Below are 18,303 nucleotides of genomic sequence, written 5' to 3' on the forward strand. Positions count from 1 at the left end.
GGGAATGTTTTTAAAAAGATGAGTGAATGGCAGAGAGTTTATAATTAGGACAGTAATGAATCCCATTTATAAAGGGCTCCTTCAGTTAAAAGCAAAATTAGGCATGTAGAAAGTGTATAATGGAGGAGAAGAGAGGGATGGGAAGAGAAAAGAGAGAGATATTTATGTGCGAAATGAGGATAGGGAAAACTGAAAAGGGGAAGGAGGGTAAAAGAGAGGCCTGCTGGATTGAGTTATAGATGTAATTGCTGTGAGCTCATGTTGGCAATGTAGAGTGACAACCAAGCCAGAGCTCTCACAGGGCTAAACCCAACTCTCTCAATCTCATATCTTCCTTTGTTCCACTTCTCCTACACACACCAGATGGAGCTCAGTCACACACATACACACTCTCACACATTAAAACCTTACAAAATTATCATTCAGATCTACTTCAAAAACTAACCATCGTGAAGCCCTCTGTGCTCCATTCCCCTCACCGCTGTCCTCTAGAGAGCATAACAACCACCAGTACTAGCTTAGCCTGGTAAAACTCACATTGTGTCACACCAGCACACCACGTGAGAGAGAGAATACGGCCAAACTTCCAGAACATGTTGTTCTCTAATGAGTTAGCATTCACATGCGAAGGGATTTATTGGGTTTTACCTCAGTGGAAAGAATATTCTTTGCCCATTTTTGCCCATATTCCTGACCGTATGGGTTTCCTCTTCTCTGAAGATACGGTTAGAGCTGTACAAGAAGGCCGAGATGAAATAACCACAGGTCATGCATGTATGTGTGACAATGTTGAAAATATAGACGGACAGTGTACATGAGATTTACTGATTTAATTCTGTTTTCTCTCAAGTTTTTATCAAACAGATTTTAAGGCAGAATATATATTTTTAATTCTGTGCAAAACACAGTACAGTAAAAACTGTCCTTTGACTAAACAAACACACACACACACACACACACACACACACACACACACACACACACACACACACACACACACACACATAAATATATATGTATATATGTGTGTGTATATGAAGAGTTCAGATGCAAAAGCCTCTAAGTGCCATCTGAAATTTTCTTCTAGAATGATAATTTTGATCAAGCTCGTATATTTAAGATCAGTAATTTCACTTAAATGACAACTAATAGGTAATCTTCATTGCCATTAAAGTGAAATTACTGAACTTAAATATACGAGCCTGATAAAAATTATCATTCTAGAAGAAAATTTCAAATGGCACTTAGAGGCTTTTGCATCTGAACTCTTCATATATATATATATATATATATATATATATATATATATATATATATATATATATATATATATATATATATATGTATATATGTGTGTGTGTGTGTGTGTGTGTATATATATATATATATATATATATATATATATATGTGTGTGTGTATATTTTATATATATATATATATATGTGTGTGTGTGTGTGTGTGTGTGTATATTTTATATTTATATATATATAAATAAAATTTATAAGCCTTGTTCACCAATTATTGGCTGTCATTTACCATTTTTACTGCTTTTTGGGATCCCGTTGCTAGTCAGAATATTGTAATGCCCTGAAGTGTCCAGTGATGTAAAATGTAAAAAAAAAAAATATATATAATCTAAAAATACATTTAAATATTGCATTCTAAAATATTGTGCATGTTTTCATTACATAATATGGAGAGAGGGGGAATATTTGTGCGTAATTAATTAATTAGTCACAATTAACAAATAATTCTGTTCAGAAGCACTGAAAAGTACTAGTAAAGGCAAAAATTATTCTAAAAATAGGATCTAAAATATTAAATAAAATAAAAGTCAGCTTAAAATCATGATGCTCAATCAATACAAAAAAATTCGGTTTCCACATAATAGCTAGACATTTCTAATGTAGTTCCGCTCTTCAACCTCCAGGTGGAGGTAAAACACAACAAATGAATGAAAACAAAATGCATATAAATGCTTCGCGTTGGTTCCTATGGTTGGTTCAACAGCTCCAAATGTCTTGTGAGGATTCTCCGAAAAGACAGCAATTTTATTGTTAAATATTTGTAAAGTGTATTATTTTAACTCATGGTGGAAATGCAATCTGCACATTTTGCATTTGAAATTCAACCCCTGAAACCAATAAGTATTTTTAACGTTATGAGTCAGACCACCATCAGGAAATATGACGCTAGAATGGATTAATGATGTCAGCAAAGCAGTACGTACGTACGTACCTACATGCACACACACACACACACACACACACACACACACACACACACACACACACACACACCACCCAACCAATTAATCGGTGAGACAGCACACAAATAGAAACCATAGCTCCTGTGTCTTATATTTTAATAGAAAAAGAAAACATATTGAAAATAAAAAAAGGATTCAATCCAGTAATTATAATGACAGATGCTTGGCCAACGCTGTGTACTTAAAGTGACCCCACCCCACCTCATACTGGTTTGGTGGTCTCCATGAATTGTAAGTGTACAGGCTGACAACCAGATGCATTTTAGCCAACACGACTAAATAAATACTATTGAGTGAGAAAGGCAGGGTGAGGAACAGAGGTAAACACTGTAGCTAAACATACACAGGTCTACGACAAACATTTCATCCGTTTGACAACGATTAACACAGTCAGACCTGGCTCTCTGACACAGATTAACACAAACACAGGCCTCGAAACACACACACATAAAAAAAAAAAAAAACACACACACATTAAAAAAAAAGACAACCCCAGTTCTTTCATAGGACAGCATAAAAAGTCAATTCAGATCTTTAAGTTAAATGCTGCCTGTTTACGAATGGCTGTAATGGATATATTTGGATATGTGTGAGGGTAACTGCTGGTAACTAGTGAGACTATTTCCGTCCATTTTGTGAGGATTTTACAAATAATAGCAGGATATACAAATTGAGAAGTGTATGTGGAAAGGGTGAGAGGGTGTGGTGATTATTTTAGCTTTAAGTCTTTCTCTATGTATGGGTGTGTGCGCAAGCGAGTGTGTTATGGGGTCACTGCACAGCCCTGACCTTCATAGCACAAACTTGAGGAGGTTTGATCTATGCAATAATAATTAAAAAAACTAAAAAAAACAACACATTTATGGAACAGTCGACAAATTAAAAAAAGTCCTTCAAAAGGCAGGAGTCCAGATCAAATGTTCTAAAACTTGCCACATCGCTCTTATCAAAATAATCAGACAGTTCGGTCATATAGTCGCTCTTAATAAAATATCTCTCTTGTTCAAACCCTCTCCCCCAAAAAACCTGCAACACTCCATCTTTACATTCACTCCCCACTATCTCCAGACGATGTTCGTAAGCTCTCTTCCCGTTTCTCCATTATGTCCGTTCTTGCCACTTAAAACAAGGACTGGGAGGAGCATCTCACTCTCCCCGACATAATCTCTCTCTTGCTCAGATGGCTCCGTCACAGCCAGGCGGAGGAAGGGGCCATTTCAATGCTGGCCGTAGGAGGACAAGAGTGGAAAGGATGGGGGGGGGGTCCTCATTTCACATCAGAGTGAGTCTATGTTGATAATACATCAATCAAGCTGTTCTTTCTTCACCCAAAACCATCTAGATCTCGAAGCAAGGCAACCCCAAGAGAGGAGAAGAGGTCAAGGGTGCAAACAGCCTATGAGGAAAAGTCCTGCGTTCTTTCGCTCTCACAAGCACACTCTCTCACGCACTCGCACGCACACTCGCTCTCAGATCGACAGTGTTACAGACATAGGAAACACTGATTTTTGAGTTCACACTCTCTCTCCATTTCCATCTCTGGCAAGATCTGGCACCGCTCTGCTATGTCACATCGTCTTCCTCCTCGGAGCTGTAGTCCCGCCCCTGGAGAATATGGAGAGAGAGAGAGACAGATAAAGAAAATAACCTAAACTAAAAACTCTACAAGTGAATTCGAGTTGTACTAACTAGCAGCAAGTGCGATGAGCAACACTTAATTTTCATCAAACATGGAAAAAGAGAGACTGATTGTGAAAGCATTGGCTATTATAGTGCAAGTTGATAAAGTTCCAAATGGAAAACCATAAATATCATGAAAATATTAGCGTCTGTTTTAAGCAGCACAGTATATTGGATGAGGTCTCTGTTTGCACACTGTTCTGATAGGCTGAATGTGATTGCAATTGCATTGTGATTGTCTGGTTAGGTGTTAAATGAACATCTCAATAATAAAAAATAATTTTTATAAGGCTAATTAATCAGCTTAGGCTTTGTTGAGACAGTGAATATATATATATCTTTAAGATCTCACTTAAATGACAGTACGGACATTTGGTCCTAAATGGTTCGAAAAACAATTTAGATTTTTTTTTTTTTTTGCAGTGTGAGCCCTACAGCCTTTATGTAACCTTGTTTCAACTCATTTAAAACAAAAATCTAAAATATTTTGATTTAATCCATTTTAGACCAATTGATCTCAGGCCTCGAGAGACACTAAGATAGATAAGAGAGGGAGAGAGACATGAGGAAGTAATGGAAAAAAGCAGAGCCATAAATATATAATTTTATCTCCAGAGGTTACAGGAAGTACCAGACAGGCAATGCATATGGCGAAATGACAAGACAATCTTTTAAATGTCACAATCTAGATAAACGAGCAGTCCATAGAAGAACGGCTTCATGTACACTGTCCCTTTAAAATCTCCAACCCATCTGCTCCCTCCTTTACTTCTGTGCCTCGTTTTTTCCTCCCGCCCTCACCTTCTCAATCTTCTCATCCAGCATTTTGAAGAACTCCTGCTGGCTCTCTGATGTATGTATGCTGAGAGAGAGAGAGAGAGAGAGAGAGAGAGAGGGAGGGAGGGAGAGAAAGAGAGAGAGAGAGAGATATGGAGAGAGAGAGAGATATGGAGAGAGAGAGAGAAATATGGAGAGAGAGAGAGATGGAGAGGAAGTTAGTGGGGGTAGAAGAAGGGAAGCAACAAATACACTCGAATTTTCCATTACAACAAGAATAAAGAACAAACTCTCTCTCACACACACACACAGCTACCAGCTCCCGTAGGATCCAGAGTGGCTGGGCAGGAATCATTTTTATAGACGCATTACAGCGGGGACCATAAACCCTTGCCTCTATATATACACACACACACACACACACACACACACACACACCATTACTCCATCGACACACACACACACACATTAACTGACCATTACTCCATCGACACACATAAAACAATGATGAACTGTTCGTTCTTAATGAACATGCTCTAAACACAATTTATTTCCATCTAGACGTTGTGAACACCATAAGTATTAGTTTTCTGTGTAATGTGTTTGTAATGTCCATCAAAGTCCAGTGGAAATTAAAGTCATAAACAAATAAAATAATGATTAACTGATCATAAATTCATTTACACTAAAAGAGTTATAATTTTAAACACTGAAACTTATATTTTAACTACTGCTCAGTTAAAAACTATACAATGTTAAAATAAAGAGTTTTTTTATTTTTTTATAAAGAACAAATATATTTTCATATGCAGTTTTCCATAAAAACACATGGAAATGAGGACTGGGGCAGTTTAATTCCAAAAATGACAAAAATCCCAAATAAATGAATAATGCTATCCGTCAAATTCACCCCTAACTTTATTGTATATATTTCTTTTTTTCCTGATTGGTTATTGCTGCGTTTTGGGCTGAAGTGCGCAGTGATGCCTGGAATCACTTTGAGTGCAAAATGTGCAGCACTGTCATATAAAAAAACATTAAAATGAGAAAACTTTCATGTTTTACATATCATGGTTATCGTAAATCCCGGTGTTTTGCGACACCCCTAGTTTGAAACTGCATGAGGCTGAATAAATGACAAAATGTTCATCTATTGTTGAACTATTCCTTTAAAGGTGCAGCAAGTGATTTCTGAGAAAACCTGTTGAAAGTGGATTAGACCGAGCACCACAACACACTTGTAGCCAATCAGCAGTAAGGGGTGAGAAGAGAGATATAGTAGCTGTCCTGTTACTATACTCTTGTGTATTCTATGCTCATTTTTTGTTCTTCCTTGTCATTCTTTTGTCAACTTCGCCTTATTTTTCATGAAGCATTATTTTGCTTTGCTTCAGATATGATAAGGATATATCCACTCTTGCATTGCGTGTTCGTGCATTTTAGGGGCGGAGCAATGAAGGGAGGGGTGTGTTCGTTTGGGTTGTTTTCAAATATCAACAGCGTTACTCAGAAATCACGTACTGCACCTTTAAATTATATTTCACAAAGAAAGTAATTGTAAAGTGTTAGCCTTTTTTAATTAATTATTTATTATATTACATCACAATTTGTTATTGTTACTGATCCTTTGGAAATCCAATTTCACAAGAAATAATTATGCCGATAAAGCACTTTAAATCGACAGTTACATCCGACGGCAATAAACACATGTTTACAAACAATAAGTTGTGAAACATATGGCACATCATGCTCAAACAGAACATGCAAATGAGATCCAGAGGGGATAAGACAGGCCACAAAGCAAAACAAACCACACACAATTTACAGACTTTTGGCACGTTTAACAGAGCAAGAACTCTAATGCCCACACCCACACACACACAAAGCAAACAGAAACACACGCACACCGTAAACAGCAAGACATGTATAAACCCACTCACTTCGTCTTGTTGGCGCTGGGCCCAGGCACCTCTTTGTGCTGTTTGGTCCTGTGCAGCGCCGAGCTCTTCTCCTGCAAACACACCCGGAAAACAACACGTTTTCACTTACTACTATTCACAACAAAGCCAAATTCAGCCTCTGCCGACCGTCTCTGGTGGCCCTCCTGTGCGGAGGCCCTGTCGGCTCCTGGACGCGGGCCAGAACCAGCTTCTCTGTCTGGAAAAACAGCATGATAGAGAGGCCCTGGGGAGTGACCTTACTCTGGCCACTGCTAATGAGAATGCTGCCCTGCTGAGAGACAGCGAGGAAGAGGGCAGCGTCTCCATTCTCCTCTAACACCCCTTATCAGAACACGGGCATCTGAACACCTGCTCTGCATGCACAGCTTCATTAAGCTGGCCAGTTTAAAGGAGATATATCATGAAAAATAGCTATTTGAAATAAAATTCTTCTGTGTACTATGTAGTAGAGGAGTAACAATGTATCGTGTCACAATATATCACAATACAAAAATGCAACAATATGTATTGTGGATAGTGACCATGTAAAAATAAAAATTACTGTGTGAGAAAAAAAATTCAACATTTTCAAAGTTAGTGTCAGTTTAGCGTCAGTACTACTTTATTGCATTATTATGCATTATTTACAACAGTATATAGAGGAATATTTGTGGGTCCTGAAAATGCCTTCTTAACTTCTTATCTAGGTTATAAAATTAAACTATTAGCATTAAGGGTAGAATTATGACAACCATTTTATTATGATCTGAAATCTGGTCACATTTCGTTTTATTTCTTTGTTTTGGTATATTATATAATTATTTTTTTAAATAAACATGAAGACACAAATATAACTAGAAGGATGATCAATATTGTACTGTACATGCAAAAATATGTAGGTTGAGAACTATATTTTGGATGAGAAATGAAAAAGTAATGATTCATTTTACACCCCAAGTGAGCACATTTACATTTAACATTAACATTATGATGACTCACATTTGCATACCAAGGTCAGTATTTAACAACTTGGCAGTGACATTATTTCTCATTTAACAGGTGAAAAGGTTAGGCAGTCATAACAGAGGTAATTTACATAAAGTCTTGAAAGTAAAGTAGCTAAACGCATGGTTTAATTCTAAATGTCAGAGAGAAGGCAGAAAGTAGTCATATACAAGAAACCTTGACATTATTTATGTCAGTGGGGGAAAATAAATATGCGAGTGTATAGAGTTTTACATTAGAAAACAATCAGTAAAATAAATGATTAATATTACTACAATAATATATTCTATTAATAATAATAATAATATTGTTTTTTACTATTACTATAATAATTATTAATATTATTATTATGTTGATAAAGCATCCTCATTAGGAAAAGAATCAGTTCAGATGTGTGAGAATATTTGGGTTGCACTTTATTTTACAGTACGTGCACTTGCATGTTCTTGCCTAAGAAAGTACTGGGTAATATAAGTTAACTACATGGGTTAAGGTTAGATTTAGGGGTAGGTTCAGGGTTAGTACCTAGTTAGGCTATTACCCAGTTATTATTATTACTTTAATATACGTATTAAGTATGTACACGAGGAACAGGACTGTAAAATAAAGTGCTACCAATGTTTGAATAAGTGTGAGTATAGGAAACAAAGCATGTAAGAACTCAAGAATATGAAATTTTGTCTGGTAACGTGAGTGTTTATGACAAAGAGGAAAAGAATTGTCAGAAGTTTCAGAATTTCCCTCACCCACATTCCAAACATGTCGGCACAAGTGTGTGCTGCATACGCTTAGTTTCACTTCATTGTATAAGCAAAAAACAGTCATATGTGCCTCAAGCAGTGTCTTTGTAAATAAAGAGTAAAATATGAAGGACACCAATGCACAGGAAGAATTTCACAGATGTGTGTGTGTGTGTGTGTGTGTGTGTGTGTGTGTGTGTGTGTGTGTGTGTGTGTGTGTGTGTGTGTGTGTGTGTGTGTGTGTGTGTGTGTGTGTGTGTGTGTGTGTGTGTGAGAGAAAACATGTTTTGTATCTTACCAGGTTCTCCTGGTTGCGTGCGTTTACTCTGTCCTCTTCTCCACGCATATACTTCACCTCCTCCACTCCCTTATTCTTATATTCATCTACAGAGAAAGAAAAACAAGTTAGATTTTCATTCTAGAGCTGTTAAAGAAATGATTCACAGAGAAAAGGTCTGTCATTATTTACTCACCCTTTTATCGTTCCAAACTCATATGACTTTTTTTTCCTTCCGTGGAACCCAAAAGGAGAAATTTCAAAGAATATACTGGTATTTTTTTCCAAGATATTACAATGAATGGGGACTAAAGCTTTCAAGCATCGACATAAATGTCGATAAAAGAATTACATAAAATGACATAAAAGTATCATAAAAATAGCTCATGACTCATGCGCAAGACTTCTGAAGTCATACAATAGTGTGGGGGAAAAAGTTAAAGTAGTTATTCACTGATCATTTTCCCCTCCAATTGACTGTTGTGAGAAGATCATTGACCTTGAGAACCGAATCAGGCCGATTCATGGACAGATTCCTTAAAAAAAAATCTGATTCAAACTATTGAGTCATTCATTAATTAGACACTGATACTTCTCTCATTAACCCCATCAATACTTTACATTTCAGTTTGTTCTTCACACAAATCTATTGTATGGCTTCAGAAGACCTAAATATAGTCATATGACCACTTATATGATACTTTTATTGTGCTTTTTTTTGGGTCATTTTAGAGCTTGACAGCCTTAGTCATTCACTTTCATTATACTGAGAACCATGTGACTACATTCTTCAAAATACCTTTTGTTTTTCACAGAAAAGGTGATTCATACAGGTTTGGGAACAATGTGAGTGAGTAAACAGTGAACGATTTCACATTTGAAAATGCCTTCAACCCAGCTCTAACCGAACACTTTGAATTTTGCCCTTTCCCAGCAGCCATGTCCGTGTTTGCATGTCCATGCATTCACTTCCTCATAACACATACACACACCCACACACATACATAAATCTGTCATTTACTCTGTCTACAAATCAGCACGAGGCAAATCGCAGCCCACTCAATCTCAGTTTATCTTCGCCTCTATCCGTCTTTCTCTCCTTTTCTCTCTGTGAACTCCCTGTCAGTTACCATCATGACAGCTGGAGTGGGCAGCCTGTGAATGTGACTCAGAGCAGTCCATCCGCACAAGCACAAAAAGCGAGAAATGGGGGGGGGAAAAAGAGAAATATAAAAGGAGAGAGAGAAAGAGAGGGCGCAACGCCGCCAGTCTTTCACAGCTTGAGGAATGTAAACATGTCTCTGCACAAAAGACCACGCTCCAACATGCTGACAAACACACACGCACACACACAAGCCGAACCAAAGAGAAACGTCACCCACAATTTAAAGTCAAACTAACTGATTTGGCTGAGGTGTTTTACACAAAACAGGCCTCCAGGATCCAAAAGAGCCAGACACTTACAATCAAATACATGCATACATACGAATGCATCTCACTTCCCACACACACACACACACGCTCGCATAGACGCAAGTAGGGTGATAGCATTACTATAAAAGGAGATCTGAGGAACATATCATTCTAATCCATCTTTTCAGGGAGACAATCATTCGAGAAACAAGCATCTCAGAGAAACAAAGTTGCTCGCAGTGAGAGAGAGTGACATTTTATCAGTTTAGTATGTTCCAGACGGGCTATTTTCGGTGGGAAGATGAGATGTTCTCTTATGTAGGGATATTTCGAATTGGCTAATTGGTGATAACAGCATGATGCCGACCTTTAGGATGTGATGGAGACGAGGATGCTCGCTTTAGACAGAAATGGCTTTTTTTGTGCCACTTTTATTATTTTGTACTTTATTATAGTATAGAAAAGAAAGGAAATGAGGAGAATGAGAAATGTTGCAAGCTGGCTTCATGAGCACCATGGGATGTGTTAGAGAATAGCTGGGTAATACTGAATATTTATAATATACTCTAAATGAAACAACATTGTGAATATTGAGTTGATTTTTATGTGCTTTTTAGTAGGTCATTACATTTCCTAAAGGCTGTGATGGTAGGCAGCTTTTTTTTTGCCTGCTTCTGGTGTACTCATGAATATGACAGCACCAAAGCAAAGATATTTTAGCATCTCGGATTTTCCCATTTCAGTGTTTAAACCTCTGCAGATGGGCTGTTCAACTATGCGAATCAACTGCCAATTTCATTAAAAAAATACCAACACTTATTCAGTCATTCAGTTATAGCATCACTCAAAATATTAAATCAGATCCTAAGAGTGCCATTTTGCATTCTAAATTTCTAAGTAGATTTTATTATTTCACTATATGAGCAGTGAGCACATACATACATACATACATACATACATACATGCATACATGCATACATGCATACGCTCTTCTTTTAAATAAAACTTGAAAAATATTTCTTTTACATTTTCAGGGAAACATCAGAAAACCTGCACTAATCATTAGGCCTTGAATGTTTATTCTAGTCTTTTTCTGTGTTTGTGACAAGATGCCTTCTGACGACCAGGTAATTTAGCTGTCTGGGTACTCGATCGGCTTAAACGAAACAAATCGGATGACACGACAGCTACACAACCTTGTCTTCCTCTCACTTTTACCTTCTGGCCTAATTTCAGATGTGTTCAGTGCCTTGAGTGGCGTGTCTGAGGAACATGAGTGGGCCGCTTTACTTTTAGAATCAGTGTGGAGAAGCTTTGCCCTGAAGCGATTCTATAAGTGGGAGTCTGTTAAGACAGTGAGTCCACAGCAAGGGAGGGGAGTTTGTCAATCTCACGCTCTCTTTGATAGTAGGTGGAAGATTACTCACTAATGTTATGACAGAACAGAGAGGAGTTCCAAAATCGAGCAGAACAAGAGACACGTTTTGCGCTACCTTTAGACACATGACCGATACCACGCCTTTGGTTAAAGATCAGCCGTTAAACATCTGAAGTCATGCGTCTAAACCTCAGAAGACAGAGTGTCACTGAGATGATCTGTTGCGCTACCGTACGCCGTTGCCGTTAAAAACATTAGCTAAACAGTCACTTGGTGACTTTGAAAAATGTCTGTGTGAAATGTATTCACCGCAGCCTGAAAGTAAGCCACATGTACTGCACACACACACACACACACACACACACCGTTTTATGCTACGTTCAAACAGTGGTTTTATTACTGAAGGTCAACAAGTTTCTGAGCCATATTGCACATTTCTACTGCTGGGTGGCCTGTTATTGTTAACTTTCATAACTAGCCATATCATCTGAAAATCCAATCACAATTGATGTAAATATCAATTGTAAACTTACAATTCATATTTGACAAATCAGTTTTCTTGTCTGTAGACAAAAAACTAGAGGGTACTAAAAGCTTTATAGTAACACCGCTGAAATGCATAATGCATGAATCAATGCTCGCAATATCTGACAGTTTTCAATGCATAATTTTTTTAATAACGCTGCATGTGGGCAGAAACAAATCGCTGCTGAAATTTCTTGAAGCTCAGTTTGTAGAACAAGAGCTGGAAGTCATGGGTTTGAGTTGTCGAAAAAACATGAAGAAAGAAATGCAAACCTTAAATGTGCAGGTAAGTCGCATTGGATAAAACCATCTGCCAAATGCATATGTAATGACCGGAAGACATGAAATCATACAGATAAAATCATATAGAACAAAGAAATTGCTCACAATAATGTTAAACACCGACCCTGATATCTATTCTTAAAATCTCAAAATGGATCTTACTCTGCTGTGAGTAGTTGTGAATGTGAGTTTGAAATCTGTATTGATTATGCAATAAAAAGACGGTGTACATAATGGCAAGAAACATCTCTCTATTGCACCGACCTCATGTGGTGCAGAGAAAAACAAACATATGGTGCTAGAGAGTTGTTATTGTTAATAAGTGTCGGCGCCACAAGGGGGCCTGGCCTGGCCTGAACTGTGCCCCCTACACTCTGCTCCATTAACACCGATACCCGGCTCTAAAAGTAAAAGTAAAACTTTTCTTGCAACACTGGACACACCTACATGGTCGAACTGTCGCTCATGTCAGATATGGCCAGCTCTCGTTGAAAATCAAATGCCTTCCGGTCACTTTGTCGGTGCAGATCACCATCAGTGTGAACGCCCCGTTATAAGACTGGCAGCATACACACGCACACACCAATCTCAACACACACACACGCACACACCAATCTCAACAGCTCACTGCAGATCGCATGTAACCAGACAGCATATTCTCCGCCTGCTGCCCCTCTTGTTTGTTTTAGGGCAGCTCGGCCTTTCCTGTCATTGTGCGTGCCGGAGATCGTGTGTGTTACTGGGATTGACTAAGCACTGAATCACAGAGGAGGACGCACAAACTTACACACACTCTCACTGCCTGAACACTGACACAGTTTGACTAGTAAACAGTCTGTTGGCACTAATCAAGTCAGGCCGAGAGCTGAGAGTTGAGAGAGTGAAAAAGAGAAAGAGAGAGAGAGAGAGAGAGAGAGAGAGAGAGAGAGAAAGAGAGAAAGAGAGAAAGAGGGGGGGGGGGGGTGATAGCCCTCTGTTCTATTGATAGAGCCGTTTGACTGACAGCTGGGAAGGGCAGTGGAAAGAAGGACATCGGGTTGGCAGGAGAAAGAGAGAAAAAGAGCGAGTGAGAGACAGAAAGATAGACAGATAGAGAAAGAAGAAGGGGGGAGTTAGCAATAATCCACAGTAACCAGGTCACTGCTCTGTTCGCGCTGGTGAATATAATACTTATCAATCTGTTGTTGTGCGTTACAGTTCTCTCAGAATAACATGCCACATCATGAGCCTACAGATCACACACACAGAGTGAAAGAGAACTAGAAGATACAGTATAAACCGTCACATCCTCAAAACCTCACAAGAGGAAATGCAGAACAGAGAAACAGAACCCAGATCTGAAAATGACTACTGGTACTTCCCAGAGATAGATGATGTCAAATATTATGTCAAATAGTAGGTAAATGACGACTCTACCATATTAGGTAATAAGACAGGAGTAATTATTTTTATAAATAGTAGAGAACAGCAATAAGTCTGATGTCGTAGAAGTGAAATGACAGTGCTAAGGGCCGTGACACACCAAGCCATCAGCCAGCGTCATGCCGTCAGTGAGCATCTGTTGGGTCAGTTTCTGCAGTGTTCCACACCTCGGCGGGAGCTCGCACGATTCAGCATGTTGAACTGCCGTCTGGGCCGTCGGTCAGTCTAATTTTATGGCGTCTTACATTCTATCACACAAATATTTTCATAATACATGAACAACATGAGCTGCCAGATGAAGAAAGTGATCAGCATGATTGATATTTAAACCGTTAAGAAAGAGCTGCTTTGTTTACGGTTGGTATATCTTACCAACTATAGTCTTACTAGTTTCCCTTTTTGAATGATGAATAGACTATTGACACCTGCTGATATAGACCGTTCACACAGGCACAGAAAACGCATGACAGTCTGCTGCAGTCTTTGAGGTGTTCAACCACAGTTTTTTTGGCTAAGTAGCAGCCAACAATCGGCTTTCATCGCCACTAGTTCTTTGACGCCGGCTTGGTGTGTCATGGCCTTAACATGGTGGATGTAGAATGTCCTAACTGTATTGATACTATGCATGCACTGTATATGGACATTCTTATTGGTCGATTAGCTAGTTCTTCATTAAACTCAGCAAATATTTATGATCAAAAGGAATACTAGCTTTTTTTGTTCTTGTTAACTACCAACATTTTAATTTTGAATCAGTTTAGTTTAATTGAAATAAAGCTGCAATTAAAAGTTGAAATACTTTTGAAATAAAAGTTGAATTAAAATATGAAATACTTAAATGAAAATTAGAAATATTCCCTTGGCAACTAACTTAAATTATAAGTTAAAAGTACTATTAAAACTTAAAGTGAAAACTGAAAATATAAAAAGAAACAATTGTTTCAAACAGTACCTTGTCTGATCAAGTAACAAATTGTGGTTGATATTACCTTTGGTTCAAGATGAAGAGAGCACTATTATTCTATAATTCTAAACAACAATACAAATCCACAAGTGAAGTCAGAAAGGACAATAGAAGTGGTATGCATGAAAGCAACCAGCGATGTGCAAGAGGCACAATGGAAAACCTTGAAGATCAAGAGCACTGAATTTTCAGCATCATTACTCCAGTCTTTAGTGTCACATGATCCTTCAGAAATCATTGCTGATTTCTCATTATCATAGTTGAAAACAGTTGAGCATTTAATAATTTTGTGGAAACCATGCTAAAAAAATGTCAAGACTGTTTGATGAATAGAAAGTTAAAAAGAACAGCATTTACTTAAAATAGTTTTCTTTTGCAACATTATACATAACCCTTTTTTACAATTTAGTGCATCCTTTCTGAATAAGTATTAATGTACTGCTTACTGGCCCCAAACTTTTGAATGGTTATGTACATAATTTATATACACAGTATATTAGGAGTAGGTTAGAAGTACTGTACTGTATCTTCTCAACACCGCTAAAGATAATATAGGGAAGAAACATCATATGAGGAAGGGATACTGAGGTAAAAAAAATAAATAAAAATAGAGTAAAGTAAAATAGCTTAGGCAGAAAAGTAGGCAGAATAATGAAAATGACACAGCAAAGAAAGGAAGGAAACAAGGAAAGTGTGGCCTTGAGAAGAACGACAGATATGCAGAGGGAGGGATAAATGTCAGGGGAGGAAAACATGGGAGTCTGATCCCACGTCACTCAGTCTCTCCCTCGTTCTCATTCGACCGTTTCCCTCCATCTCACACACTGTGAATCCTTAGAGACAGAAAGGAACATGGCAGGAAGAGAGAGAGAGAGAGAGAGAGAGAGAGAGAGAGAGAGAGAGAGAGAGAGAGAGAGAGAGAGAGAGAGAGAGAGAGAGAGAGAGAGAGAGAGAGAGAGAGAGAGAGAGAGAGAGAGAGAGAAAGAGAAAGAGGAAAAAAAGAGAGAGAGAGAAACAGAGGCGTCAGCCTCCTATGGCTGGTCATTGAGTGTTTCCTGTGAGGTTTTCTGCTGTTTTGCCCTTAATTCTTAATCTCCTATAATCTCTGTCACTCTCTCACAGGTCACACACTAAGCGCTGCTGTTATCTAAACTCTTTAAAACATATTTACAACCTCTCACACACACACAAAACCCAGCGAACACATGAGTCACTCACTCCAGCTGATAATGTTATCCTCAAACACATGCCTGTTGGCACAGATGTAGCTGAGAGTCTTTACATCGACAAACACAGTATGAATGCCCAGAAGGATGCATCCAAGAATTCCCAGAATGTAACCATCTTCCCAAAACATTGTAAAACATTATTCACTGCTTGGACATAAATTACTTAACTGGCTGTTCGTTCTGCTTAAAGTTTAATCTTGAATGAGTCTTGAATGATTGGTAAAAAAAACAGCCAGTGTCAATGCCACTAATGTCCAAAAGAACAAGATGTCTTTCTGTCCAATATGTTCGAATGACTTCCCATTTATCATGTTTTCCTAGATAATAAGATTAAAGCATAGGTTTGTCCAGCAATAAAAACGACTACCGCCAAATTAGTTATTTTTACCAAATCAAAAACACACAGCGTGAGTAGTGTAGCCCAATTCACAAGAAAATGACTCTTCTGAGCCGATTAATTTAATAAATCGTGTACAAAGACAACTCTAATATTACCCACATGAAAGAGAAGAAATGCTATATTTGAGCTAGTATTACCCACATTACACCCCATGAAAGAAAAGAGTCACGCATGTCTAAACTATGTATGAACCTATAAGTCATTTTAAGATAATAAATTCAGCTAATGCTTTCATGTAAACAATACACAACAGAGGTTGTTCTGGAAATCAAGACACAATTTTATGACATGGTTGTGTCCTGATACTATATTCCAAAGTGTGGACTTTCCCCTCATTACGAAAGTACATACTTTTAAAGCATAGTCTAAGTATACCAAATGGGACGAAGCCAAAAATACAGAATGGAAAACAGGCTCTTATCCATCAGCAGAAGTCCAGTGGAGAAATTACATTCTCAAAATGTGACAGTCTCCCATGGAAATCAAACACATCTCTGCCCTGTTTTCATCCATAAGTGTTTTAATCAAAGGATATTTGAATATTATTTATGGTATAACCAAACCTGGACTGTGAATGGTGACTGTCCAATAAAACCATTTAGTTTTAGATGCCTAAAAGGCTAATTTCTATAAAAAAAATGACAAAATAATCATTGAGTGGACTCTCTTATCCAAAGCGAGAGTATTTTGACTTGCAATTTATTTAGGCTACAACATAGACAGTTCCCCAGTAGCAACCTGGAGTTATAGGGATAGTTCACCCAAAATTCACCCTTTTTTTAAAATCCAAACCTGCATGACTTCCTTTCTTCTGACTGAGGCACACAAAATATTAAAGAACGTTAGGGTCAAAATAACACTGGACCCCACTGACAAAAAAAAAAAGAGGACATTTTTCAAAATACCCTCTTTGTTTTCAAAAGAAAAAAAGTTATTCATACAGGTTTGGAACGACATCATTTTTTGAGGCTGAACTGTCCATTTAAGTGCATTGTTTAAGGCCACAATACTCATAGCTCATGTTTGTGTGTTTGAGACTGACCAGTGAAAAGGTCTCCATTGCTGTAGGCTTTGCCCCGGCCCTCTTCGTCGGTGGGCACAGCCGACACCTGCTTAGCCGAGGTGCAGCCCATGGCCTCACTCTCTCCCCCCTCTCACCATCTCACCTGAGAGAGACAGAGAACACATTTAACATTCACATTCAGGAGCCTGACAGCACGCGTTTAAAGTCAGAATGGACACATGATTAGATCCATTAGAGTCTCTGCTGGGTTACGTACTACCGATCATCAGGAAAAGAAAACAAATCTGAGTTGAGCCTGAACAGATCTAGACATGCTTTCTATCACAGCCCAAAGCCAGAGTTACAGATTCATCTTTTTCCCTCTTTAGTTACGAACATGTGTATCTTCAAATTGAACTAAGGCCAAGACAAGACACACACACACACACACACACACACACACACACACACACACACACACAGCAGCCCCAAAAAGTATTTGGACACACTTAAATGTATGAATAAAGTATGAACAAAATATCAAACCAATGGCATTTACACAGAAAGAAATATAGCATAAGCACACTTTCAGCAAAAATTGAATTACAGAAGTCTGTTAAGCTTTTAAGGATAAAACAAACAACAGATCACAATTCAAGACAAAAAGTAAATGGTCTCTTTCTAGTTGTCAAGCAAAGTGGAAAATGTCCATTAGGGAGTCGATTCCAAACAGAAGTGAAATCTTATAATAAGCAGTCAGTTAAATATAAAGTATGTTTACCCTATTATGACTGACAGAACAAATGTCAAAAGTTGCTTTTTAAAATCTGTATTTAGGAGCCAAGCCCCAGAGAGGCTGTAACATGTGGATGCTGCACATTGGTGGTGGTTGAGAAGATTCCCCCCTTCAATATGTAAAGCGCTTTGAGTACACAGGAAAAGCACTATATTTGGCACACTTGTTCTGGTGGTAATGAATGGTAATCTAACCAACTTTAG

The 18,303-nt window shown here is 38.0% G+C and overlaps 1 protein-coding gene across 4 annotated transcripts in view; it reads right to left on the reverse strand.

Moving 5' to 3' along the window:
* Positions 1–2,348: 2,348 nt before the first annotated feature.
* The window catches only part of LOC309513302 (uncharacterized protein C1orf21 homolog), a 34,550-nt gene continuing 18,595 nt past the window's right edge, over positions 2,349–18,303 (reverse strand). For all 4 annotated transcript variants that reach the window (XM_082189063.1, XM_082189065.1, XM_082189066.1 and 1 more), the window contains exons 2-6: positions 17,344–17,467; positions 8,710–8,795; positions 6,667–6,737; positions 4,751–4,811; positions 2,349–3,874 (exon numbers count right to left, since the gene is read on the reverse strand). In XM_082189063.1, coding sequence (XP_082045189.1) covers positions 3,833–3,874; positions 4,751–4,811; positions 6,667–6,737; positions 8,710–8,795; positions 17,344–17,434 — 351 coding nt within the window. In that variant the 5' untranslated portion in view covers positions 17,435–17,467 and the 3' untranslated portion in view covers positions 2,349–3,832. The remainder of the gene's footprint in view (positions 3,875–4,750; positions 4,812–6,666; positions 6,738–8,709; positions 8,796–17,343; positions 17,468–18,303) is intronic.

The sequence above is a fragment of the Leuciscus leuciscus genome (genome assembly GCF_965113295.1).
Source record: "Leuciscus leuciscus genome assembly, chromosome: 13".
Classification (NCBI taxonomy): Eukaryota; Metazoa; Chordata; class Actinopteri; order Cypriniformes; family Leuciscidae; genus Leuciscus; species Leuciscus leuciscus.